Genomic DNA, 26682 nt, shown 5'->3' on the forward strand with positions numbered 1-26682 from the left:
TTGAAAAAATTGGGGCGGCAAAAGAGGTAGAGGCAAGGTTTCCATTCACGAGGAGAGGCAGGCTCGCTCTTTTTGGAGTATATCGATCACCAGCCTAATCCATGAGCGCACTGCTCCATGGTGGATATTGAAGAAGGCGAAGAAGCAGCTCCGCTTCCGGTGACCACGCGCAGGCTCGTACGGCCAAGCACCATCAACGACGCAGCTTACAGCTATGAAGAAAGGTGATGCCGCCGAGTTGTCGACGACCACGAGCTCCAACTACGAGACCGCGCTCACTGCGGTCTCCAAGACTCCTCGCAGAGGTAACAGACATTGCTTTCTGCAGCGAGGGTCCCACGGTACGTCTCGGTTTCAGGAAGAACTTGGCAGCCATCAGCAGTGCTTGCCATAACGCGACTTCGTAAACGGAACGAGCGAGTAGGGCGACAGTAAGAATGGGGAAAGGGCAGAATATTGACGGATTGTGGTTTTATGGAAAGGAGGTATTGTCCTTACATATTGTGCATGTCGGCAATTGTCCCGCCTTTGTCGCATACTCTAAAAAAATATAACCAGCTAAGTGAAGGTCAGTTAGCACCAAATTTCAACCGTAGCCTATAGCTTGCTACCGCGTGCCTCATCATCGTTTGTATCAAACGGCTCTGGTTCAAAGGCCCGGATAGCCTCGTTGATCGCTTTTGCGTGGAGAATCTGAGCTGCTTATTAATAACAGCAGCAGACTGGTCAAAGCGCACAGGGTTTGCTGTTGTTCTTGAAAATTGCAGCTTTTATTGCACCTGGGGTATCGTGCAGAGAAATACAGGGAGGATAGCGCTCGCGGAACCCTGTCTCCGATCATGGACGTCGAGCCCGAATGGATTGAGACTCCGGGAGGTGCGCCGCCTTACACACCGCCGACACCAGCGCCTGCAGTGCCCAGCGACCAGTGGCTACCGCGGCGCCTATCTCAGCTTGGAATCCCGCTGAACCCTCGGCCTTCCCAGAAGGCGGCCCAGGAACCTGCCCTGAGGACTGTTCGGGAACCTGCCAAGCAACCGTCTGAAGATGGTAGATATGCCCTTGGTAGAACTGTTGAGAAGGCTTCCTCGTGCCTCTCCCTAATGATGACCTTCACTGCACGCGTCTTCGAAGCAGTGTCCTGCATACAGTTAGCGTTAATTACGGCATGGCGAATAGTGAAGGGAACAGTTTCCATAGCGGTAAATTCGTGAGGACGATTCTTTTGTATGTGTTTTTAATTCACTCGAGAGAGAGAAAATTCGCAGTGGCTTAGCTCTGGTTAAGCCTGGATATACAAGCGAAAAGCTGCATTTATGCTTTGTTTCACGTCATGGCTGTCGCAGTTCGCGCACGAGGCACAGGGAGCACCACGATAGCGTTGTAGATTTTGAGCCACCTCCCTCGCTATCACTTCTGGGTCTTCTTTTCTTCCTTCCATTGCGAATGTCTGCGCCTCTTCTCCGGCCGGCGCCGCCGCTCACGCGTTATCGCAACGCCTTGCGAAAGAACCTTCTCTTGGGAAGGACGGCGGCGACCGCGCGGCAGCGGCGAAGGGTAAACCGGTGGCGAGGAGAAGAAGGAAGGGGTGGCGAGAGGGGAAAGGGCGCGCCACGGCGGCGCCCAGGGGTGGCCCACGCGAAGCGCGGTGTTGACGAGCCTAGTGAAGCTTTTCGCTTCAAAAAACGTACACAGTCCAGCTGGTCGTCGAGATTAGATGCAAGCACGAAAGGCGTAGCGTATTCTAGGGCAAATCGTGAGGAGCGTCCCACATCGGCCGCTTTTCTTTCTAGGCTTTCTTTGCTGTATATGGCGACCAGAGTGCGTTACTAGCCATGATGATGGATGGCGCCACGAAACCTGTCTCGTTGGCGCGCTGTCGCCTGGCTCATAAAAATGACACCGCTGCCGCAGCGGTGTCATTCGATGAGCGAGGCGTTACTATTAGCTGCGTCGTCGGCCAAGGACTCCCAGTAGTCATTGCGAAAGCGCGTGACTTCCGGCACACATTTTGGTGTGCGGCTCGGATAGCGAGGGCATCTCCTAAGTTTTTCTTCTTCCATGGGGCTGAATGATGAAGCTCTGTTTTCGCCAAAGGTCCGAGTACATCTTGGCATGAGAATGCCACAGGTGTACTCCATTATTATGCGGTGCCTGCCCTTTTGTTGAAGATTTGCCTAGCTGTAATCATGTCCTAGACTTAAAAAAAATTCAAGGGCCACTTTGACGATCTAAAGTGCGCGAGGCGAAAGCCTTTCCACGCAACATTGGCCACATGGCCATGGGCACACACGAAGCAGCTATGGCGCGACTTGGTTTGGCTAGCCATGAATAATTGGGTCATGACTAATCAGTCATGACCCATAAGAAAACATTCGACAGAAGTCTGTCTGGTTGGGAAATAGGTACCGTCCACACAGGAGGGTATGGTTTGGTTTGGTTTATGGGGTTTAACGTCCCAAAGCGACTGAGGCTATGAGAGACGCCGTAGTGGAGGGCTTCGGAAATTTCGACCACCTGGGGTTCTTTAACGTGCACTGACATCGCACAGTACACGGGCCTCTAGAATTTCTCCTCCAAAGAAATTCCAGCCGCCGCGGCCGGGACCGAACCCGCGTCTTTCGGGTCAGCAGCCGAGCACCGTAGCCACTGAGCCACCGCGGCGGCACAGGAGGGTACCTACATTTCGGTTCGAACCATCCCATCCCGCACAAAGCATCTGTCGTTACATCATTACTGAAGAGAGCCGACTCCATATGTTCCTCACGTGAAGAAAAAAGGAAGGAGAAGAACCGAGTCATTTATGACCTCCAAAAGAACGGCTACCCAAGCTCATTCATCCGGCGCATTATCAGGAAACAAGACAGGCAAAACAAAATCCGATCTATTATTTCCTCAGACGCATTCCAGAAACGAAAACGTGTTTGCATCCCCTATGTGAGAGGCGTGAGCGAGACCCTGGCTCGCATTCTCGGAAAAGAAGGGGTGCTGGCAACGCACAAACCGACCAGCACTATCGGTCGCCTGCTCCCCCGCCCGAAAAACCGGCAGCCCATAGAAAACGCCCAGGGTGTCGTATACAAAATTCCGTGTAGACTCAAAACAAAACATTCCACAGAAGTCTGTCTGGTTGGGAAATTTAATGTTAGGAGAAGGTAAGTGTCGCCAAACAAGTAAAATACAGGAAAAACACGACATTTCGGGACCGGCTCGACCCCTTCTTCACGGTGTGACTACGGGCGAGCGCAGCTTGGCTTTTTAAGCCCATGCGTGAAGGACATGCGGGTCAATGGCCGCAGCCCATGGACGTAGGATGAGGGGAGAGTCCCCAGGGAACGATTAACATTCTCTCGCGTTTGCTGAATGTGCCACGACTCGAGTAGAAGCCTCCTGCGGTGGTTAGCTTCCGTTTCCAATACAATTCTGCTGTCGAAGTCAATTGGGTGGTCACACCCTTCACAGTGTTCGGCCACGGCGCTGCGTTGACGATTCATGTGACGGACGTCCGCTCTGTGTTGGTTCATCCTTTCCGCGAACTTCTTCGTCAGACTTCTTCGCAGAAGGCCTACGGCTAGTGTCCAAAACGGCGCAACAGTTATTAAGTGCGCGGATACACGAGTGCCATTCCGTTCTCCGCAAAAAGGAGCTGGACCAGTTCTTCGCCCGCCGCCAACTAGAACACAGGATGCCTGAGCTCTTCCCGCGGGTGGACGCCTTTGCCATGGAAGCGGCCTCCACTGCAGCCAACAAACATCGCGAGTGTCAAAACAAGAAGTTGTTTGCCCTACAGCAGCGGCACAAGAAACAGCCTGACCCCCATAAATCTGCCTTTGTAAAGAACCTCTCCTCCCGTCGCTTAACACCGTCCGAATCCTCTGTTCTCGCAAAAGGACATGGGTTCAACATATCATCTGGTCCCGCCCTCCCTAAACTAGTCGCGGCTGTTGAAGATGCGATCCAGCACCTGGAGCCGCACGTCAGGGAAGAGGTCCGCCTGAAAGCGATTGGTGTCATCGCCAAGATACCCCCCAAATTTCCGAGCAATCTGTCTCAACTGGAACGAAAAGCCCTTCGCGGTCTCAGGGACGACACCGACATCGTCATCTTCCCGGCAGACAAGGGCAACTCTACAATGGTGATGGACCGACGCGACTACGAGGAGAAGGCGTCAGCCCTTTTGAGCAGTGGGGCGTATGAGAAGGTTCGCAAGGATCCGATTTCAAACACTCAGGCAACACTCAACAAAACCCTGGCAGAGATATTCAAGCGGCACCCTGATTTCAAATGGCTTTACCTCCGCCTCATCTCCAGAAACGGCTCAGCTCCAGGCTTTTACGGGCTGCCTAAAATTCACAAACCTGGCGTCCCCCTTCGGCCAATTGTAGACTTCACCCTGCCACCTCTGCGACGTCTCTCGAACTACCTTCACAAGGTACTGGCGCCGCTCGCCGTCAGAACACCCACGCATGTACAGAATTCGCGGCACTTCGTCCAACTTGTCTCGAACCTTACCGTGGAGGAAGACGAAAGCCTAGTCTCGTTTGACGTGGTGTCGTTATTTACCTGCGTACCGGTTCCCCTTGCTGTGTCCGTTGCTCGCCGCGCACTCGAAAACGACCAAACGCTGCACGAGAGAACTCCACTCAACGTCGATGAGGTATGTCGGCTTCTCGACCTCTGTCTGCGCAGTACCTTTTTCACCTACAACGGAGAATTTTTCAAGCAAACAACCGGAACTGCTATGGGGGCATCGATTTCAGTCACAGTGGCTAACCTAACCATGGAAGACGTCGAAAGCCGGGCCCTCTCCTCCTTTAACCCCAAGCCAAAGTTATTCCTCTGTTATGTAGACGACTGCTTTTGTGTGGCGAAAACCTCAGAGATAGAAAACCTCCAGAGTCATCTAAATTCAGTTGAACCGGCCATACAATTTACTGTTGAACATGAACAGCAGGGCAGCCTGCCTTTTCTGGATGTCCTACTTACAAGGCACGACAAAGGCCTGCAGTCATCGGTGCACAGGAAGCCAACCCACACAGGACGGTACCTACATTTCGATTGGAACCATCCCATCCCGCACAAAGCATCTGTCGTTACATCATTACTGAAGAGAGCCGACTCCATATGTTCCTCACGTGAAGAAGAAAGGAAGGAGAAGAACCGAGTCATTTCTGACCTCCAAAAGAACGGCTACCCGAGCTCATTCATCCGGCGCATTATCAGGAAACAAGAAAGCCAAAACAAAATCCGATCTATTATTTCCACAGACGCATGCCAGAAGCGAAAACGTGTTTGCATCCCCTACGTGAGAGGCGTGAGCGAGACGCTGGCTCGCATTCTCGGAAAAGAAAGGGTGCTGGCAACGCACAAACCGACCAGCACTATCGGTCGCCTTCTCCCCCGCCCAAAAAACTGGCAGCCCAGAGAAAAGGCCCAGGGCGTCGTGTACAAAATTCCGTGTTCCGTCTGCCCGGCGTCGTACACAGGGGGAACAAAGAACTTCGCGGAAAGGATGAACCAACACAGAGCGGACGTCCGTCACATGAATCGTCAACGCAGCGCCGTGGCCGAACACTGTGAAGGGTGTGACCACCCAATTGACTTTGACGACACCATTGTATTGGAAACGGAAGCTAACCCACGCAGGAGGCTTCTACTCGAGTCGTGGCACATTCAGCAAACACGAGAGAATGTTAATCGTTACCTGGGGACTCTCCCCTCATCCTATGTCCATGGGGTGCAGCCATTGACCCGCAGGTCCTCCACGCAGGGGCTTAAAAAGCCAAGCTGCGCTCGCCCGTAGTCACACCGTGAAGGGGCCGAGCCGGTCCCGAAACGTCGTGCTTTTCCTGTATTTTACTTGGTTGGCGTCACTTACCTTCTCCTAACAGTCATGACCCATGACTTACTAGTCATGATTGGTTATTGACTAACTAGTCATGATTGGTTAATGACTAACTAGTCATGTCTAGTTAATTGATGACTGGTTAGTGACTAGTTAGTCATGACTAATTAGATGATGACTAACTAGTCATGGTTGGTTAATGAAGAACTCGTCATGACTGGTTAATGACTGACCAGTCATGACTAATCAGTCATTAGTCATGGTTAGCCATGACTAACCAGTCATGACTAACCATGACTAATAACTGACCAGTCGTGACTAACCAATCATGACTAATTGGGGCATGACTAATTAGTCATGACCCATGACTAACTAGTCATGATTGGTTAATGACTAGCTAGTCATGACTAGTTAATTGATGACTGGTTAATGACTAGCTAGTGATGACTAACCAGCCATGAAAACGAGACATGACTAACCTGTCATAACTAGTCATGACTGGTTAATGACTAACCAGTCATGACTAATCAGTCATTAGTCATGGTTAGTCGTGACTAACCAGTCATGACTAGTCATGACTGGTTAATGACTAACTAGTCATGGCTAACCAATCATGACTAACTAGTCATGAGTGATTAATGGCTAACTAGTCATGACTGGTTAGTCATCACTAGTTAGTCATTAACCAATATGACTAACTAGTCATGAGTGATTGATGACTAACTAGTCATGACTGGTTAGTCATCACTAGTTAGTCATTAACCAATATGACTAACTAGTCATGGGTGGTTAATGACTAGTTCAAATGCCAAATGAGTAGTTAATGACATCAAATGCCAAAGGCCCTGGTTCGATTCTCAGCCTCGAGTTTTTTTTTATAGTAGTGACGCCAAAACGCGGACACATCTGACGATACATCTGTCGACACGGCTGCCGACACCGCTTCCGACACGGTTGCCGACACGGCTGCTAAGACAGCATGAGGCATTAAAGGCTTTCGCCTTAATATATCTCGCTCCTATGTTCACTAAATGGTCGCCAGACTTGTTCTCCCAGATGAGACTCCAAAACTCCGCCTCCGCTATGCAATGCTGATATGTAGGTTTCCTTAGAACCATCAATAAGAAATGTCCCATCTCCATTCACTCAATGAGCCTCGGGTAAATAGAGAAGTTACTTGGTACCTTATGTCGTCAGTTGACTACTGGTTCAAAGCGCGGTGATCGGCCGCACAGGCCAGCCCGAAAGATGATGCTGAGAATTTAAAAATTTTTCCGGGCGTAAGGTTTCTTTTTAGCCGATTAGTAGGGAACGCGGAAGAACAAAAAGATTTGAAACGTGATAACGAAGGCTCTTCACAGTGGTATAGCCAGAAATATTTTTCGTGAGGTGTTATACGCCACCGGTAAAAAAAAAGTAAAGAGAGCCGGCGCCCAAATAACATCTTACTCATTTTTCTGCTTTAATAAACCTGAAGGGTTAGTTGTTTCATTCACTGCAATATCTGCATAAAAATGCGAGCGCAATCAGGACGCCGAGGACTTGGTTCGTAAAGAACATTTATTTCCTCACAAAAAACGCTCAAACAAAAAACGCGGCTATTGAGAATATTTTCACATAATATACAACAACACAGAAGCTTATGCTCTACAACAAAGTCAGCAACTACGAACGATTGAGATTTGTCAAAAGTATACCCCATTCATGTGAACCTGCGCCCGGCAGAAAGGCGCTTAAAAAAAGCACCTTTTATTTTCGCGATGTTCATTTGAGGACAATGCAAAGACAGCCTGACGCTTCTCCTCTCTCCACTCGGCGGCCGCTGGCGCAACGCTACTCCGAACTAACCCGAGCTTCCTCCCATTGGCTGCAGCGTGCGCAGCGCTCCCCCGAACTATCACCAGCTTACCTGATTTATTCCGATCACACAAGACAGGATTCTTGCTCGAAGTTGGATAGGATATAGGATAGGAAAACTTTTAATGTCCGACAGAAAGAGGGTAGCTAGAGGGCTACCCGCCTAGACGACGGCCGAAAGGTCTTAGCTCTCGGCGGCGGCTTCGGCAGTTGGACAAGTCGCAGTTGAATTTACGGATCGCAGCTCACTAGTAAGGCCTCCCATTGGTCTTTCGACTTTATGCGTCGGCCCTCCCGGGTGGCAGGAGGACACTTCCATAGCATGTCCAAGATGGCGCTAAGTTCGCAGTTCGCGCGTTTTTCTGAAAACTGCCCTGGGTACATAAGACTCCAGAGGGCCGGATTTGTAAGTGTATAAGTTTGTAACCAGCGCCAGCTGATGGCTTGGTATCTGGTTAAATTTCTATCCGCTGGAGGGAGTCTAGCTCGTTGGAAGCGATAGTGCTGTGCAATTTCTGTCACACCTTGCGATCCCTGTCTGTGAAGACCATCTCGCTCCCTAAGGAAAAGCCTAAGGTGAACTCGTGGGCCGTCTCATTACCAGGCATAGATGCGTGTGCTGGCGCCCAGACTAGCGTAATTTTTCAGTCTATTACATGATGGCTTAAAATTGCACTCGTCAGGGGAGAGACCCGACCCCTGCTGAAATTTAGTACGGCGACTTTAGAGTAGTCATTGATGATATACTTCGCTTTTGTGCCTACACAAGCCAGTGCTATGGCAGCTCCCTCTGCAGTCTCTGGGTTAGCCGACAGTATACAGGCACTTATTTTTAGGCGTTGTTTATCCCTGATGACCGCGAGTATCATCGTGTTCTTACCATACTCAGCGGCATCCACGTAGACCACGTCCACGTCTTTGTAGGAGCGGAAGCGCATCTCAAGCGCTTCTGCCCGTTTGGCCCGGAGCACGGAGTGATGAATAGGATGCATATTCCTGGGTAGTGGTGGTAGAATTGTATTTTACTGAACTTCTTCGAGGATGTCGACTTTGGGGGTTGTTCTGTTGTCTCGACTCGGATAGAGTTTGTCTAGAATCGCCCTGCCGGCTGTGGTCCCGGCTAAGAGTTCGATTTGGGACCTCCTTACTGCTTCCGTAATTTCTTCCAGGGTATCGTGCATGCCTACACTGTAAACAAAAATATACCCAAAAGGGAGTAAAAAGGGTGGCGGCCACCCTTTTTACTCCATTTGTGAAAACATTTACTCCATGAGTTGGGAGTAAAAAGGTGGACTGTCCTCCATTTTACTCCCATGAGGAAATAAGGGAGTAAAAATGAGGATTTACCAGAATTTACTCCAGTCTAGAAAGGGAGTTAATTGTGCCAAATACTCCACCAGTGCCGAAATGGAGTAAAAAAAACACCAATTTGCGCAATCCGCCCCGCCACCTAGCGTCTCGTCTGCTTCTGGTCAGTCGTCTGATAACGGCGGTGAGTGAAGACCGCTTGGTTGCCATCGTCGCCGGATCTCTGCTGACTTCTGCTCCTTCAAGGGCGCCTGCCGCGGTAAAAGATATCGGCTTGTCGCCGTTTTCCGCTACAGTACGGTACATAATTGAATTGCTCCTGTGAAGCCTCCAGTGCTCTAACCATACCTAACTTTCCTTGGTTTGTGTCGCCACCCCGTTACAGCCCCCGCTTAGGCCTAATTCTCACAGGCTTTTTTCAGTGTGGTCCTCGTAATGTGTTACATGAACATGGAACTGTGATAGAACATAGTGTCAACACTGAGCTCTTGATTGAGCTCATGAGGCCACATTTTTCCTCAACCATGTTTAAAATCCAAGCCTTAATGACGCGAATATGAAAGCAAGCACTGTCATTCCAAACTACCATCAGGTGTATTTTCATCTTTTCTGCTCTGGTTCTGGGTCAAATATAGCGTGGTGCATGACCGTGAAAACTACCCAGCGTCTCCTTTTCAGTTTTGAACTACTGATTATAAGGTTACATCCCTTTATCTACGAACATGGCCAACGAAACGAGCGCGTACAGCAAAAGGAGACGACAAGCAGACGACTCCTGCCGCGTACGCCGCCGCTGGGCTAGCAGACGGCGGAAAGAATGCGTGACGCGGGGTATAGGGCAGCGCAGTTTCCCAAGTTGGGTTACCGGCGGCCCGCAGAGCTACTGCCCGTTTCTGCCGCTGTCACTGCTGTAAGAGTGAGCCTGAATGAGGATAAATAAACATGACGCTATTTTCGGGCTCCATTTCTGTGGGTAGTAAAAAATTTGCTCCCTTTTCACTCCAAAATAACTCTCTTTATACTCCAAAATAATTCCCTTATATAAGGGTGTAAATAAAAAACACCCTACATAGGGAGTAAAAAAACCTCCTTTTGGGTGTGCGTTAGAGGACAAGCCATTTACACCCTTTTGGGTGTTTTTTTGCTAACAGTGTATAGTTCTAGGAGGCAGTGAGTGGATGTACGGATGGGCAACCCTAGAGCTTACTTCGTGCGCCTCCTGATAATTTCATCTATCTTTTCTTTTTCTGCCACTTTAAGATCCAGGAAGGGGGCAGCATATGAGATACGGCTAACTATGAAGGTCTGTACCAGCCGCAGAAGATTATGCCGTTTCATGCCGTGTCTCCTGCTGTCTATCTGCTGTATGACGCGCATCGTTTGTTGTGCGCCGTTCTCCAGCTTCGTTACTGCATCATCATTATATCCGTTGCTTTGTATAATATTCAAATGAAGCCTGTAAAACACGTAGTTGATCTACTAGCCCCTTGTCTTTCCCATATTTTCAATATTTCTTTGTCGGCGGGAATTTTTCCGCAAAGCATGCAAACTGCAAAAGTGAAAGTTGTATTTAAAAAGGGTAACAAAAATTATTTGTCCAACTACCGTCCTCTATCGATTTTACCTGTGTTTTCCAAGGGTTTGGAGAAGGAAGGGAAAACTTTATTTACATTAATTGTTTTTCCTGCGGTTTGGGGCATATTCAGAGACGTCTTGGTTCTACCCCCAGGAACCTTCTCTGTCGAAGTCGTCCGCCTCTAATCAGTGGTCGGTTGCCCTCAGTCCAGGGCTCCGCTGGCCACTGCCGCCCGTCGAGCTCGCTGTACCAGACCTTGTTGGTCTTCACAGCGGTCGCTGGACAGCAGAGTCTCCCACTGCTCCGCACTCGGGTTTTGTATTTTGTTTTGACTTTGGGCATCCCACCGCTATCACCAATGTTGTGCCATAGAGGTGGTCCCGTAGCGCCCGCCACCCGTTTTGTGACTGAGCATTGCCAGCTCTCCTGGCGGTAGCGTAGACTCCGAGTCCGGCGTCGGTGAGATCAAGAAAACGCTTTATACATTATGTACAGGGCATAATATAAGTTCAACATCGGCACGGGGGCCGAGAGCTACACAACGCGACTGTTCTCGCACAGCGACGACCAGCGAGACACCAACGCGTCACACCATCCGACTCCACTCGTGAGCAGCACTCGACCACGGTGGGTCGGTCACTCGGTCCCTCCGTCAGTTGTAGCTGCTATCCAAGCGGCAGCGGTGGCGCTTATATAGCCTCAGGAACGGTGGCCCCTCAGAACTGGCCAATCCAAAGGCAGCACTCGACGGCAGCCCGAAAGGACCAACCAGCGACCGCGCCGGCCACCCGCTTCAAATTTTGCCGCGCGCGGTGACACCATGGGGAAAGGGAAACCGGCGCCTCGTAGTCTGGCACCCAGCGACGTGTCCAGGCACGTTGCTCGCCGATGCTTCTCCTTAGACACCGCTGACTTACGGCGCAGCATCGTGGCTTGTCAAGGGAGCGTTAGGGCGCGTTGCCTTGCGGCGCAGCACCAGGGCTTGTCATAGGGACGTTCGCAGCAGAAAGTTTGCGACCTGCAGAATTGGAATCCGGGCGGGTTTCCCGGCATAACAGCACCCCCGCCATCAGATAAGGCGCCGGGAAGACGAGCTGCTTCCACGTGGCTCGGATGCCTGGCGCGCATCTTCGTCAGGCTCTTCCAAGTTCACGTCCAGGTAACTTCACGAGCACCAGGTCCCACTCGCAGGCCCGGAGCTCTGTTCTCCTCGTTGTCTCCAAGGCACCTCGACCAGCTTCGCTGAGGTCGTTCCGATTACCTTTGCTTCTCGCCACTGGTCATGGTTGGTCGTTCTGCAGACTACAAAACCGACCGGCAAAAGGCAACACCCAACACGAGCAAGTGCCCTGTCTGCCGTCAAACACCAGACAAAGCCATAATCCAAATTAACCTAACTAAATTGATGTCCCCATTTATTCCCGCTGCAACAAGAGGCATGTGTACGATCTGGTACACAAGGTTCAAACAACCATCTTGCAAAGTATCAACACATCAAAATAGCAGGAGCACTTAATAATCAGGAATAATGATGAAAATCATCTTGATCCCCTTGAAATCATTTGGACCGAAAACACACTACTGAGGAAGCAAATGAGGTCATTCATTTTTGCCCCTTTCTTCCTTCGAACATGATAGTTTGCTGCAAAGCGAGAGAAGGTAAGTAACGAGGAGGTCACTGAAAGAAGCGAGGCCTAGAATGCACGACTTAGAGCATCGGCGTTCGCGTTCAACCTTCCCTTCTTATAGCGGACAACCAGATTGTGCTGCTGGAGGGTCATGCTCCACCTCAGCAAACGGCCGCTTTTAGACGACATGTTACTTAACCAGGTTAGAGGGAAATGGTCCGTTTCCACAACAAACTCTGAACCGGAGACATAACAAGCCAGCTTCTGAACTGCCCGCACAAGGCAGGCGCACTTTTTTCAGAGGTGCTGTATGCCTCTTCCCTACAACTTAGTTTGCAACTCAAATACAAAATTGGTCGTTCATGACCACTAGCATCTTCTTGGCATAGCACCGCTCCCATTCCGCGATCGCTCGCGTAACATTCAAAGATGAAACCTTTCGGAAAGTCTGGTGCCGTTAGAACCGGCTTATGGCTCAAGGCTTGTTTCAACATTTGGAACGCATTCTCTTTCTTCGAGTCTCACGTCACCTTAGCGGGCTCCGATTGCAATGCTAACCCTCCGAAACCATGAATCACTCTGCCCATCAGGCTAGAGAAACAATAGGGCCAGTTTATAAGTCCGAAGCTCAAATTTTGGTTTGCCTCCATCTTTCCTTTTACAGCTGAGTGAATGACCAAAAAAAAACACTAAATACAAGAAAGATTATTCTTTGGAATCGACAAACTTCAGCCGCGCCCTGCGCGGTCGCGGCCGGACGGCCGCTCGACCAGCCTGCCCTTCACAGAACCTGTGGGATTGATTAGTCACGCCTCTCCGCGACATGCATCCAAAGCCTAGGCAGCGCTTGGAAGGCCGAAAGCGAGAGGGGCGCTTCTTCATTTCTCGATCCCAGTCATGTCGTTTCCCTTTCTGACTAGCGCGTGCACTGTGGCGCTCTTTTGTGTGGCGACCGCGCACCCTTCTCTGGAGTCCATCACGCCCGTCCCGAATCCTAGGAATTCTTCTGCGGTTCTTCCACAGCGGCGTAGTACGCTTTAGACCAGGCTGCGCCTGGTGAGTCTGCTTTCCTTTTACGCGACGCCTACGAACTCTTGGGCTCCAAGGTGACAATTTCGGGCTCTTACGCACATTGCCGGCCCTCGATCGTACAAGCTTCTTCCGCACTTTTCCCTTTTTAGCGCAACCATTCAAATTGGTTTTTCTTCTACGCCGCCGCTTTTTGGGAACTGCCCTAGCGGATCAGTTGTGCGATTCTCCGGTTATTTCGGTGCCCTCATCCTTCAAGCTACCAGCCTTCGTCTGACCAGCAAAATCTGGTCTTAAAGAATTCATGCACTCGTCCCGAGCAAGACTTTGCTCGCGCAGCCACAAAACCTGCGCTTTTCTAGCAGTGCCAGGCGACGGTTCACCTGACGAACCGTTCGGTGCTATTTCCTTTGAGCACAATAGCTCGTTTTCCGGCAGTCTATCACAAGACGCTGGAGTTTGACATTCACTGAGCTGATCTTTGTCTCGATGCAGCGCTGAGCGGCATTCCTCGCCTACGATCGAACTCTCAGTTGGCGCTATCGGTGCGCCACTGCCCGTAGCGAACTCAGAGCGACCTGTCTCAATTTCCGCAGAGAACAGCTGCTCGCTCTCCTGTGGCCTACATCTTGGCGCTACGCCTTCATCTTTCAGGATCGCAGCGGTAATCTCTGTAGCATAGCACTTTACAGCTAACGCTGCGCTCTGGCTTGGCGCTTCAAAGTCACCGTCATGTGAGTCACAGCCACGCTCTGGGCCGCAGATTAGAGCCTCAATGTGATTACCCTCGCACACGTGCTCAAATTTCTCGAGGTATCTATCCATATCCTCGCCGACGACCACGGGCGGCAGTTGGTCGCTTATTCTTGGCCCGTTAGAGGGAACTGTCGTAGAAGCAAGAATAGGCGTTGGCGAGGTTTCGAGGAGCTCCAGCTCCATCATTCTTACCTCGTGCTCTCTAAGCGCCTGGCGTTCCCGCCTCTCCTCTTCTTCCCTTTCCTCCTCGCGACGTTGACGTTCCTTCTCTCTCTTTTCCTCCCGTTCACGCCTTTCATTGATATCAGCCCAGGCCTCTTCGGCTTCCTCAGCCGTCACGTCCGCAGTCCTCATGACCTCAAGGATCGCATTCTTTCTTTTTGTTGAGCCCAAATCAATGCCCAACTCCTCACAAATTTGGAGAAGTTCTTTGACCTTGTAACCCTCCATCGTTCACAATGGCCTCTTGCTGTTTGCCCTTTTAGAAAATACTTGCCGCACACTACTATATCACTACTAGTTAGCCACGCGCAAGCATTTCACACACTGCCTTATTTTCCCCTTCAGCATCCCTTGGTTTTCAAAACACTCTTCCTAGGCTTGAAACACACAAGGTTAACACAATGCTACACCAATTCTTTCTCTAAGCTGCTATAACCTGTGTTAGAGAAAGTCTGCCGTTTGAGGAAAACTTCAGGCACTCACCGCGCCGAGGTAGCTGATGTCGGTCGATCCCATAGCTGCCATCCAATGTTGTGACTTTGGGCATCCCACCGCTGCCACCAATGTTGTGACTTTGGGCATCCCACCGCTATCACCAATGTTGTGCCATAGAGGTGGTCCCGTAGCGCTCGCCACCCGTTTTGTGACTGAGCATTGCCAGCTCTCCTGGCGGTAGCGTAGACTCCGAGTCCGGCGTCGGTGAGATCAAGAAAACGCTTTATACATTATGTACAGGGCATAATATAGTTCAACATCGGCACGGGGGCCGAGAGCTACACAACGCGACTGTTCTCGCACAGCGACGACCAGCGAGACACCAACGCGTCACACCATCCGACTCCACTCGTGAGCAGCACTCGACCACGGTGGGTCGGTCACTCGGTCTCTCCGTCAGTTGTAGCTGCTATTCAAGCGGCAGCGGTGGCGCTTATATACATGATTTTAGTTTCGATACCTGGGCGCCGCCATGTTTGTTTTACTCGAGCGCCGCCTACCGCCGACGCCATCTTGGGCTGATAATTTGCAGCCGGTGGGCTGCAGATGAAGCAGCGTGCGATCTCTGAAAGTGTCATTCGCCCGTTTTATTCCTGCCAAGCCTAGAAATTTTGGATGGGCGTTCGCCTCGTGTCTATCCTTGTGTGTGCTATGCCATTAGCTCCTGCAATAACCAACTGGGAGCAAGCGACCATTCCTCGACGCAGCGAACGATCAGCATCGGTGAGTGTCATGCTCGCAGTTCACGCGTGCTTTTTTGTCGCCGGTTGCCTCTAGGGCGAATGCGGTACGGTGTTGCATGTTAGAAAAACGAAAGCAAAATGTGTTGAAACACAAGATCGCGGAGAGCAATGAATATCTAGTTTTTCGTGGAGCGCAGTTTTTCATGAACGCTTTCGCTGCCTGCTTGGACATGGATGACAGTTTAGATGCTGAGCTTGCGACAGAGTACCCCGTTTACAAACTGAATATTTTGGAAACAGTGAGTACGTGACCGAAATGAATCCACTTCTGATTATTAGAATGTTTGTTTGCGGAGATACGCGCGATGAAATTGAAATTCGGCCCCTCCTGACGCTTGCGTAGGGCTGTTCGTACTACGAGCGATACAAGACAGTTGACTGAAAAGAATTCGCATTCTCGCCTTCTCCGCTCCCGCCAGTACTCACTGGTGCAGAAATACCAGAAAATGTGCAATTACACGATCTAATAGGTTGGTACGCTAATGGAACGCTATTACCACTTACTGACAGGCAGAGTCGCCGCACCTGTGTTGAGAATTCCAATCTCAATCGGGTCGGGGCACTGCTCAAGTCGCTGCGTTTGTTGTATCTCTGGCACGGTTATGCATAGTGTGGATTTTTTTTTTACAGTGCATTCGATGCGATTTCAGTCGAATAACTTATTACAATGCATGGCAGAGTTTACCGTCCTGTGCATGCCGTGTATTTTTTCATCTTACGTTGCCATGGCTGCATTTTTCCTCACTTTGCAGTTGGGTAAAAGTTCATGTCGCCGCTTCTATTCATGCCATGCTGTGCAAATTAAATTAGTATTTTTGCACTAACGACATGTTTATTTTTTTCAGGTGGCGATCCCCACACCCTCCCGATATTGACGATCATGTGGGGCGGCGAAACGAAGTTGTGGCCAAATTTATGAAGTCCTCACACAGTGTACTCCTGAATTAAAAGAACTCTGCCAAGGCCGTCCAACTACTTGATCTCTTAAAATTCTGCACAGATTATAGTTTGGTAACCCAGGCGCTGCGCTTCGTTCCGCGAGCGATATTACGCACAGTCAATGGGTTTGTTTCTGTCTGCATTTCGTTCACAAAGTGCGCTAACGTTTAAGATTTTTGTTGGCGCAAGTATTTTTTGTTCCACAACTACGCCCACTGCCAATGCAACGCAGGACCGGCGGAAAAGCGGTGAAGAAATGGACACCGCAGACGTGCTGAGACTTTCACATAACATGGTGCGCGTACATACTGGCGGCGTTTGTTTTTTTCTACTTCCGTCGACTATTTCAGCAACCGGCAATAAAACAATGATGTCTAGAAGACGTTGGTGTTTCGTACAACATTGCTGCTTTTGTTGTACAGACGCAAACACGCGCTTGACCGGTAGCTAGGCAGCCGCGGACGTTGCTCCGCGCGCCTGATTATCAGCCCAGGGGAGGACGGCAACAGTGAGGTGCCGCGCAGCGCACGTGTTTGAGAGTATTTCTCCCTCTCCTGCCCGCTCCTCAAGACCAGATTTTTTTACCCTCGCACGCAGGCTGCGGACGCGCGCCTACTCTCGACGCCAGTCGCCATCTGTCGGAGCGCGCGGCCCGAGGGACTGCGGGTCGCGCCGGCGCCGCGCATAGAACGCATGTTTACGTGTTCGCTTCTGCCGTTTTGTGCTCCATCAGCTAACGTATGAGGGTGTGTGCTGTGCGTCACTACTCACATTTGCCCTCTTCCAGACAGTGCTGCGGTTATCTTGTGCGCAGTTAATCGTTAACGTGACATCCGAGTGTAGTCGACCAAGTAGTGTACGGACTGGAAACCGGCACTTCTAAGCAGATTTCTGCGCTGTCGTGTCGTTTGTCGTCGCCTTTTACGTGCGATATCATCTATGATAATTTTATGCATCAGAATGTAGATCTATTGATTTGACTCAGTGGAGTAGTAACTGGATAGGCGAGCTGCAGACTGAAGGTTGAACCGACGGAGCGCGTGTTTTCGATCACCATGTACGTGTTCGGCACCCTTGCGCTGAGCTTGCTCTTGTTCCCATTAAACACATTTCATGCAGAGGATTGTAAGCACGACCGCTACCGATTTCAGCTGCTTTTTCCGCACGCATGTTAGAGGTATCTGGCGAAAGGTTTATCTATAGTATCTTTCTGCTGTTGGTATCTACCTTAGCTTGGTTTGGTTTATTAAGGTTTTACGTCCCAAAGCGACTCAGGCTATGAGGGACGCCGTAGTGAAGGGCTCCGGAAATTTCGACCACCTGGGGTTCTTTAACGTGCACTGACATCGCACAGTACACGGGCCTCTAGGATTTCGCCTCCTTCGAAATTCGGCCGCCGCGGCCGGGATCGAACCCGCGTCTTTTGGGCCAGAGCAGAGAGCCGTAACCACTGAGCCACCGCAGCGGTGCGGTATCTACATTATTCATAGGAAAATATGCGCGATTTCATTACATTTTCCACACTTAGCCAAACGCCTACGCAACGCTATCACACGCGGCGAGAGCTCCTGAATAAAATAACGCGACTTCGGACCTCAGAATTAGTGAAAGCTGGATTAGCTGCTCATATCTATTCAAGCTTTTATAAATTAAGCGGAAGTACGTTTTTATGCACCAGGTTGCATAAACCATGACAAAATTTGTTTTCTGTTGGCGCTGCGACTCAGTTGAGCTCACAGCGGTAATTTGTTGATAAACTGGCGCGGCGACAAGAAAGCCGTTTGTGGAAGGGGGGGGGGGGGGGGGCTTTATGGCCGGCAGGAAGGAATAAGAGTGCATGGGAATTGGAACTGCATGCTAGCCGCACACCTAATTCTTGATATTGAATAAAAAGTTTCTTTGCGGTGGAGCACCAAGACGGAATTCGATTAAGCACGAGCGCGTTCTAAGCGCCGGCACAATTAACTTGAATGTCAAACTAAATGTCATTAAAACGCGTCAATGTTATCGCTTTGATAACGTAAATACTTCCTGCAACACAGCCAGGCAGCGGAAGTATGCTCGACAATGTTTTTTTAGCGCCCGAAGCGCGGCTATATGCAGGCGCGGCCGCGGAACTGCCGCAGCCCCGCAGTCCCCAACGAAACGCCCGCACCGCGGCGCGCCAGTCGGTACAAAATGGCCGCGCCCAGGAGAGGCTCAACTCAGAACTGGCCAATCCAAAGGCAGCACTCGACGGCAGCCCGAAAGGACCAACCAGCGACCGCGCCGGCCACCCGCTTCAAATTTTGCCGCGCGCGGTGACACCATGGGGAAAGGGAAACCGACGCCTCGTAGTCTGGCACCCAGCGACGTGTCCAGGCACGTTGCTCGCCGATGCTTCTCCTTAGACACCGCTGACTTACGGCGCAGCATCGTGGCTTGTCAAGGGAGCGTTAGGGCGCGTTGCCTTGCGGCGCAGCACCAGGGCTTGTCAAAGGGACGTTCGCAGCAGAAAGTTTGCGACCTGCAGAATTGGAATCCGGGCGGGTTTCCCGGCATAACAATTTTGGGGACCACGTCTATGTTTTCGCAGGCCCATGTGATGTGGTATAGAGTAGGTTTTTCGTCGCACCAGGGACATTTGTCCGTGTATATCGAGGGTGCATTTTGTTTAGTATATGTAGGTTTGGGAAAGAGCCTGTTTGTAATTGTCTCCAAGTGACAGCCTCCTCTCTGCTGAGAGATTTGTGCGGTGGGGGATATCGCATTCTTCTGCCTCTATAGTTTTGTAGTATGGCCGAATATTCCCTGGGTGCTGGCGCGAGTTCCGCGGTCTCGTCGGATGCTCGGAAAGTAATGTATCCTCGAGCTATCCTGTCGGCCTCTACGTTCCCTGCCACCCCCGTGTGCCCCGGTACCCACACAATTTTGTGTGGGATCTTGTCGTTTTGTTCTTCCTGGTTTTTAATTCTGTCGCTCGCTGCGAGGAGTATACGGAGCGCGTGACGACCTATCCTGCCATTCATGTAATTTCGGCAGGCTGTTTGAGAGTGCGTGAGTATTGTTAGTGACCGCCCGGTTCTGTAGCCCTCCGCCACCGCTAGAGCAACGGCTACTTCCTCGGACTCTGCAGCTGTGCAGCCTCGGAGAGACGCGCTGGCCATTTCGCGTAAAGACGAATCGACCACCGCCGCTATAGCGATTTTGGTATCTCCTCCTCTCCAAGACGCGTCTGTATACACGTTCGTGGCTTGAGGAGCGTATGTTTTCTCAATGAATTCGGCCCTCGCTTCTCTTCTGCCTCGATGGAGGTTGGGTTCATGTTTTTTGGTATTGGAGCTACCTTGAGGGTCTTGCGAAGCTCGTCGGGGATCGTTGCCGTCCTCGACATTTCTCGCATCTGCTCGCGGTATCCGAGCCTCTGCAGCAGCGCTCTTCCAGTCGTTGTTTGCAACAGCCTGAGTTTTTGCGACTCAAGCTGCGCCTCTCGTAGCTCCTCAAAGGTGTTATGTAATCCCAGGGCCATGAGTTTTTCTGTAGACGTGTAGCTTGGTAGTCGGAGCGCTGTCTTATACGCTTTGCGTAGCAGGGCATCCGCTTGTTGTATTTCGTTTTTGTTGAGCCACTGGTAGGGTAGGCTGTACGTTATTCGACTAACTACTAGGTTTCTTACTAGTTTTAGTGTGTCCTCTTCACGCATGCCATGTCGCCTGTTGGTGATGCGGGTGATCATGCGTGCGACTTGTAGCGTTGCTGCTTTCAGTGATGTAAAAGTGTGAGTACTGCGCTGGTTGGATTGAACCCACATGCCCAAAATTCTTATTGTTGTCTTTTCCGGTATGGGTGTCCCTTCTAGGTAGACGTTGAGTTTTAGGTCCTCGTTGGTTGGGACGGTCCGGTTTTGCTTGCCTCTCCAGACTCTCAGCAGTTCCGATTTCTCGGTCGAGTATGCGAGTCCTCTTTCTGCGAGGTATTGCTCTACACAAGAGGACGCTTGCTGTAGCCTTTCTTCCTTCTCTCCGAGACAGCCCGTGTTTGTCCAGACTGTTATATCGTCAGCATACATTGCATGCCTGATGCCTTCGATGTTCTCTAGTTTTCGAGCTAGGCCTATCATAGCTATGTTGAAGAGTAGGGGTGAGATAACTGACCCTTGGGGTGTTCCCTTGTTTGGAGTGCGAATTTTGTCCGATCGAAGGTCTCCTATGCCGATGGTGGCAGTTCTATCGGACAGGAAGGCTTTGACGAAGCCGTGGATTCTGCGTCCGCAATCCAGGTTGTCTAGGCCCGTAAGGATCGCTTCGTGGCTGACGTTATCGAATGCCCCCTTGATGTCCAGGGCCATTATGACATTTTCTCCCGTCCGAGGTACGTTTCGCAGGACATCTTCTTGTATTTGGAGGAGAACGTCCTGCGTCGAGAGCTTCGCTCTGAAGCCGAACATGGTATGTGGTACACAGTCGTTATCTTCCATGTAATTTTGAAGTCTTAAAGTTACAACCCGTTCGTAAAGCTTGCCAAGGCACGACGTGAGTGATATGGGCCTGAGGTTTTCAATTTGTAGCTTTTTACCAGGTTTAGGTATCATTATTACTTCGGCGTGTTTCCAATCTTCGGGAACCGTCTCCGCCTCCCAATGTTTGTTAGGAAAGCTGACGAGCTCTTGTATGAGGTCGTCGTTTTAGGGTTTGGAGAAACTAATTTTGAAACGCCTGACTTTCACTGATCGCTTTAACTTGATAAGCTCCTCACAGTATGGTTTTCGCAAAAACAAATCTACTGAGCTCGCACTACTTGCCCAAAAGAAATTCTTTTAAGAAAATTTGTTGCAGAAATACGGTACTTGGGCTTTTTCTGGATTTTTCAAAAGCCTTCGATTTAATCAATCATGAACTTCTGCTACAAATCTTAATCGCTATGGCATAAGAGGCATCGCGAACAAATTATGTCTTACTTGCAATACCGTTCTCAATTTGTCGTTATTAAAGGAGAACATTCCTCGATAAACCCTATTAAAATAGGTGTACCGCTGAGAAGCATACTGGGACCGTTTCTGTTCATCCTTTATATTGTTCGGAAGAAGGATGGGTCGTGGCGTTTTTGCGTGGATTACCGTCGTCTGAATGCAGTCACGAGAAAAGACGTATACCCCGCACCTCCACCAAGATGTTGCGCCCAGGGTTTATTGAGACCGGGACGGAGGACTGAAAGCAGCTGGGTCCGCTTGCCGAGCACGAGACACCACCAACCTCGTTCTCCTTATCTTCGGCTTAGTCAGCAGCGCCGACCATGTAGAATAATAATAGGTAGAATTGGCCTTTTCATGGGCGTCACACTATCAACGAGATAGACCGCATCGATGAAACGGTCCATCATATAATCTATGCTGATGACACGGGTTTGTTTTTTTCAGGTGAATCATGTGCAAATTTAGCTAATCGAGCAAAAAGCGCACTGTCCAAAATTTATGCATGGGCACAAATGAACTGCCTAAAAGTTAACAGTAACAAAATGAAGGCTGTTTTATTTCACCCCCGGCATACATCTGTGCCGTTGCCTCCTATTTTGTTAAATAACTCTGAAATTGAAGTGGTCAAAAACTTCAAATCACTGGGCGTATGCTTTTCACAAAACATGACATGGGATCATCACGTGAACTATATTATTAATAAACTATCTAGGACAACCGGCATTATGCGCCGCCACTGCCTCTTCTTTCCTACCTCTATTAACATACTCACATATAATTTTTTTTATTTTCTTCTTTATTAAGTTACGCGTTTCTTATGTGGTCAACAACAACAGCTGGAAATATTAGTAAACGTTCCGTCTTACAAAATATAGCTTTACGCCTAGCCGGTAAGGTCCCTTATCGCTCTCACACTGCAGGTTATTCAAGAAACACCACATAATTCAGGGTTCGTCAATGTATGACTACAAGCCATGTCGTATGTATAAACTCTGCTTATGAAAAATAATGATGCCATAACATGCTTAGCACGGCTAGCCGGAAACTTCCCTGTTTATAATGTTCGCCATCCCGAAGTGTGGTATGTCGCCAAATGCAGAACCAATTATGGACATCAAATGCTGAAATTTCTACTGCCAACACTTCTAAATCGCATATTAAAAGGAACTAACATTGATATATCTGGTATATCTCCAAAAGAACTGCGCGAAATCTGTATAATGATGCCATAGAGTGACTTTTTTTGTGCCTGATGCTTTCCACTTTGTAGTGATTTGGCTTAACTCACGTTTTTTTTTTTTAATAAGGGAGTAACTACTCATTGGCATCCACCCAAGCGCAGCCATACGGCTACAAAGGAAAGCTATACAGCTTTCTCAGAAACTTCGTAGTTAAAGAAAAATTCGTCCTGTTCCGGGGTTCGAACCCGGAACCACCGCCACACCGGAGCAGTCGCTCTACCAATTGAGCTAACCGGGCCGGCAAGCTTATGGTAGGGCGAGAGCGAATTGATCTGTAACTCGAAGTGGGAAGAGTGTTGGTCAAATGTTTAGGGGAATCCCCCAAGGTGGAGTAGATTTGTAATAAGGGAGTAACTACTCATTGGCATCCACCCAAGCGCAGCCATACGGCTACAAAGGAAAGCTATACAGCTTTCTCAGAAACTTCGTAGTTAAAGAAAAATTCGTCCTGGTCCGGGGTTCGAACCCGGAACCACCGCCACACCGGAGCAGTCGCTCTACCAATTGAGCTAACCGGGCCGGCAAGCTTATGGTAGGGCGAGAGCGAATTGATCTGTAACTCGAAGTGGGAAGAGTGTTGGTCAAATATTTAGGGGAATCCCCCAAGGTGGAGTAGATTTGTAATAAGGGAGTAACTACTCATTGGCATCCACCCAAGCGCAGCCATACGGCTACAAAGGAAAGCTATACAGCTTTCTCAGAAACTTCGTAGTTAAAGAAAAATTCGTCCTGGTCCGGGGTTCGAACCCGGAACCACCGCCACACCGGAGCAGTCGCTCTACCAATTGAGCTAACCGGGCCGGCAAGCTTATGGTAGGGCGAGAGCGAATTGATCTGTAACTCGAAGTGGGAAGAGTGTTGGTCAAATGTTTAGGGGAATCCCCCAAGGTGGAGTAGATTTGTAATCTTGGGTGGATGCCAATGAGTAGTTACTCCCTACTCCACCTTGGGGGATTCCCCTAAACATTTGACCAACACTGTATGTGTTTTGTCTAAGTGCATTGTACTTCCTTAGCCGCATGCTTCTATGCTGCCCCGTGTGCTAGGGGGTCAGGGCTCCTCAAGCTGTTTCTCATAGCTTTTAACTGCCCTCCTCGTAACTATTTATTTGTTGCTGAATAAAATTTGATTTGATTTGATCATGCATAGAATTCTGATTTTTTAACCTGAGGGATCTCCGTCCCTTGCGCTTGTAATTTGATGACAGGGTTGCTTCTCGTTTTTCTCTGGTGCAGAGGTTGATAAAAAAAGTTCGGGCAACCTGTGGCTGACATAGATTACGACCTCATTCATGGCCCTCTGTAGTGTACTTTCGATGTGCGCGTCGCTTCCACGGGTCAGCCTCACCGGTATCATGGCCGCCTTGAAGCATGGGGGCAGGGTACCGAATCCTGCGGGGTGCCTACGCTGCCCAGGTGTGTCTTGAGACTGACTTTTTCAGGTCTGGAGTAGTGTATTCGCGTTTAATTCATGTATACTTTGCTTTACTTTGCCTTTGCTTTACTTTGGCTGGGTGTATGGCTCCCTAATGATTATTTTATGCTTTTAGGTTTATTACGTGCATTATGCACAGTTACTCGGTGTTGGAGCAGCCGACGACGTGCCTCCATCGATGCAAATTTTCCCTCGGTTGTTGTCGCGCCCTGCCCGTATCGTAGGCGAAATGCGCCGTGTGCTGAGTGGTGTCAGATCCCTAGGTGGTTGAAATTATTTCGAAGCCCTCTACTGCGGCACCTCTTTCTTCTCACTCCATCCTTTATCCCTTCCCTTATGGAACGATTCAGGCGTCCACCGAGAAGTGAGACATTTACTGCACCATTTTCTTTTCTCAACATACCACTAAAAAACAAATTCCGCTCGCTGCAAGCGCCGGAGGCTTCACTCGGCGGCCACGCAGAGAGTCATGCCGGCATTTTGCGCTTTAAAATGTCCCGTGGGTGGGACACCATTACTCTTCCTCTCCGGCATGCCTGCTTAAAGAATCTGTGTTTTTCTACAACCAGTAACAACATGGCTCTTTTAAGAAGAGCTATCAGCATCTTTGCTTTCCCCATCTGCGCTAGTCTGCAGACTTCGCTTAATGGGCTAGCGTCCCTGGCTCCATAAATAAATGAATTATATAAGACGGGTAGATGCGCGTTCTGTGGTGTATATATTGAGTTCCCGCCAGTAGTGTCTCACTATAGTATTTATTTTAGTGCGCAAGCACTATTTCGATTGGCAAACTCCGAGCAACATGTTGCGATGTTTGTTAGCTGGTGTCAAGTATCTTGCGATATTTGTGGGTTTGTGCCAAGTGGCATAAATAAAAAAATGGCAGTGGTTTAGCTCTGGTTAAACCGGGTAAATTGCGTTAGCATTGCGGCGTTCCTGATAAGTGAGGCGTTGAGATTCATCGGTGACCGATGACGTGGAACCACTCTGCGAGGTAGAACGTTGTCGCCGAGCTGCATCCTTAGCACGACGCTTTGCAACACGTTCTTTACGCTGTTCTGGCGTCTCTTGTGCACGTTGTCGCTTTCTCGCTTCCTGTCGCTGCCACTTCTCCTTAGAGGACTGCGTATAGCAAAGTATTCACGCCAAGGCAAGCGCGCATTTATACGCGCCGACGGCGCGCGCCACAGGAGTCCCGGACTAAGGATCCCTCCTAGTGATTGCAAGGGCCGGGCCCTTCAGGCCCGGTCCAAGCAATACCTCTCTTGTAAATAGTACAAATAAATGTTTTACACCACCACCACCACCACCTTCTCGGCGCAGCGGCTGTTCAAGGTCATCCGTCCCTACCGACCGGGGCTACGCGACGAGGCGAAACCTGGAGTAGTGTTGCTAACGCAATAAAATATTGCCACGATTGGCACCCGCGGCCGCGCGACAAGATCAGCTTCGCTGACCAGTGCTCGAGAGCACTAGGTTATCGCCGCTTTTTCTTTATTGCACTAGGTAGCAGCCGAGCTGCCTCGTGTTAATCTACAACACACACTCGCGCTGTGCATTGAACATTGTCGTCTTCATCAACTTCCATCTGCGGCGCGAAGACAGAGAATTTTCGGTTTTTGTCGTCGTCATCAGCGTTCACGCAATTCTACTTTCTGGCGTTTAATTAACTTAGGCAAAAATTCTCTAAGTTTTTTTGTGTGCGATTAATTGTTGTCTGTTTTTCTTGACTTATACAAGGCTTTCAATTCTCATAATTTTCATTCGCTTCTAAAAATGTTTTTGCAAAGCATGTCACTGCAATTCTCACTAGTGGGCTTTCTTTTTGCATCTTAGTGATGTCAGTAAAGATGTACAAATATTTCTTGCATTGTGTGTTTTGCTCCACTTAACTGGGAGGTGTTATTTTGTGAATATTTGTTGGATGCGGTAACTTCCCGGTACATATTTGGATACAATTAGGAGGGCTGGAATCGCAACTGGAACCAGTAAACAAATCCAATCGGTCCGATTTTTTTTCCTGGCGAACAACTATGCGAGTTCGGCCCACTGGTTAGTTCATGCGAGCTAGCGCAACAGTGCTCGCTATATTAACGAAATGGGACTCAGAACGGAACGAAATCTCCATGCTCCCTCCATCACACCAGGTGCCGGCCACGTTACGGGCTCCGGGGCGAAGGAAGCTGAAACTGTCCCCAAGCGGTCTGGCCGAGTCGCGACAGGCGCAAGTGACGGGTGAGCTTTCCTTCTGCTCCGCTTCCTCTTGTTGAGGTATTTCAAAAAATTGGCTGCAGCTTAGCTAAGGTTAAGCCTGGATATCTCGAAGCGAAAAGCTGCGGTGATCCGCGATAAACGCGCTTGCGGCGAACGTCAAACGATGACGCATAGCGCGCGGCAGCGTGCGCCTGTTCTATGGGCAAGCGCGCCTTAAGGCCGTTGTACGATCGTTTTTTGGGCGGATCCGCCAGCGAGCGGACCGCTCGCTTTCAGCCTCCGCCCGGGCGTGGGGCGGAATGGTGGTGTACGATCACTTTGCTGCTGGCGGACGAGACGGATGGTTGGAACGTTCCGATTGGCGCTCCCGGCAGTGCCGCCCGTCTAATCGCGTGCGGCGGTACAGGCATGTGTTTGTAGCGAAACGCGCAGATGTCTTGCGAT

The 26682-nt window shown here is 49.9% G+C and overlaps 1 protein-coding gene and 1 pseudogene across 1 annotated transcript in view; one reads left to right on the forward strand and one right to left on the reverse strand.

Annotated features, from left to right (window-relative positions):
* The first annotated feature begins 214 nt into the window (after positions 1 to 214).
* LOC149365171 (acetylcholinesterase-like) overlaps positions 215 to 26682 on the forward strand; it is a 102767-nt gene continuing 76299 nt past the window's right edge. The window contains exons 1-3 of the mRNA XM_089568164.1: positions 215 to 305; positions 796 to 1065; positions 26172 to 26259. Of these exons, the coding sequence (XP_089424290.1) occupies positions 215 to 305; positions 796 to 1065; positions 26172 to 26259 (449 nt within the window). The remainder of the gene's footprint in view (positions 306 to 795; positions 1066 to 26171; positions 26260 to 26682) is intronic.
* On the reverse strand, positions 7866 to 8715 carry LOC149365172 (uncharacterized; annotated as a pseudogene).

The sequence above is a fragment of the Amblyomma mixtum genome, chromosome 1, assembly GCF_055824585.1.
Source record: "Amblyomma mixtum isolate Tamu chromosome 1, ASM5582458v1, whole genome shotgun sequence".
Lineage (NCBI taxonomy): Eukaryota > Metazoa > Arthropoda > Arachnida > Ixodida > Ixodidae > Amblyomma > Amblyomma mixtum.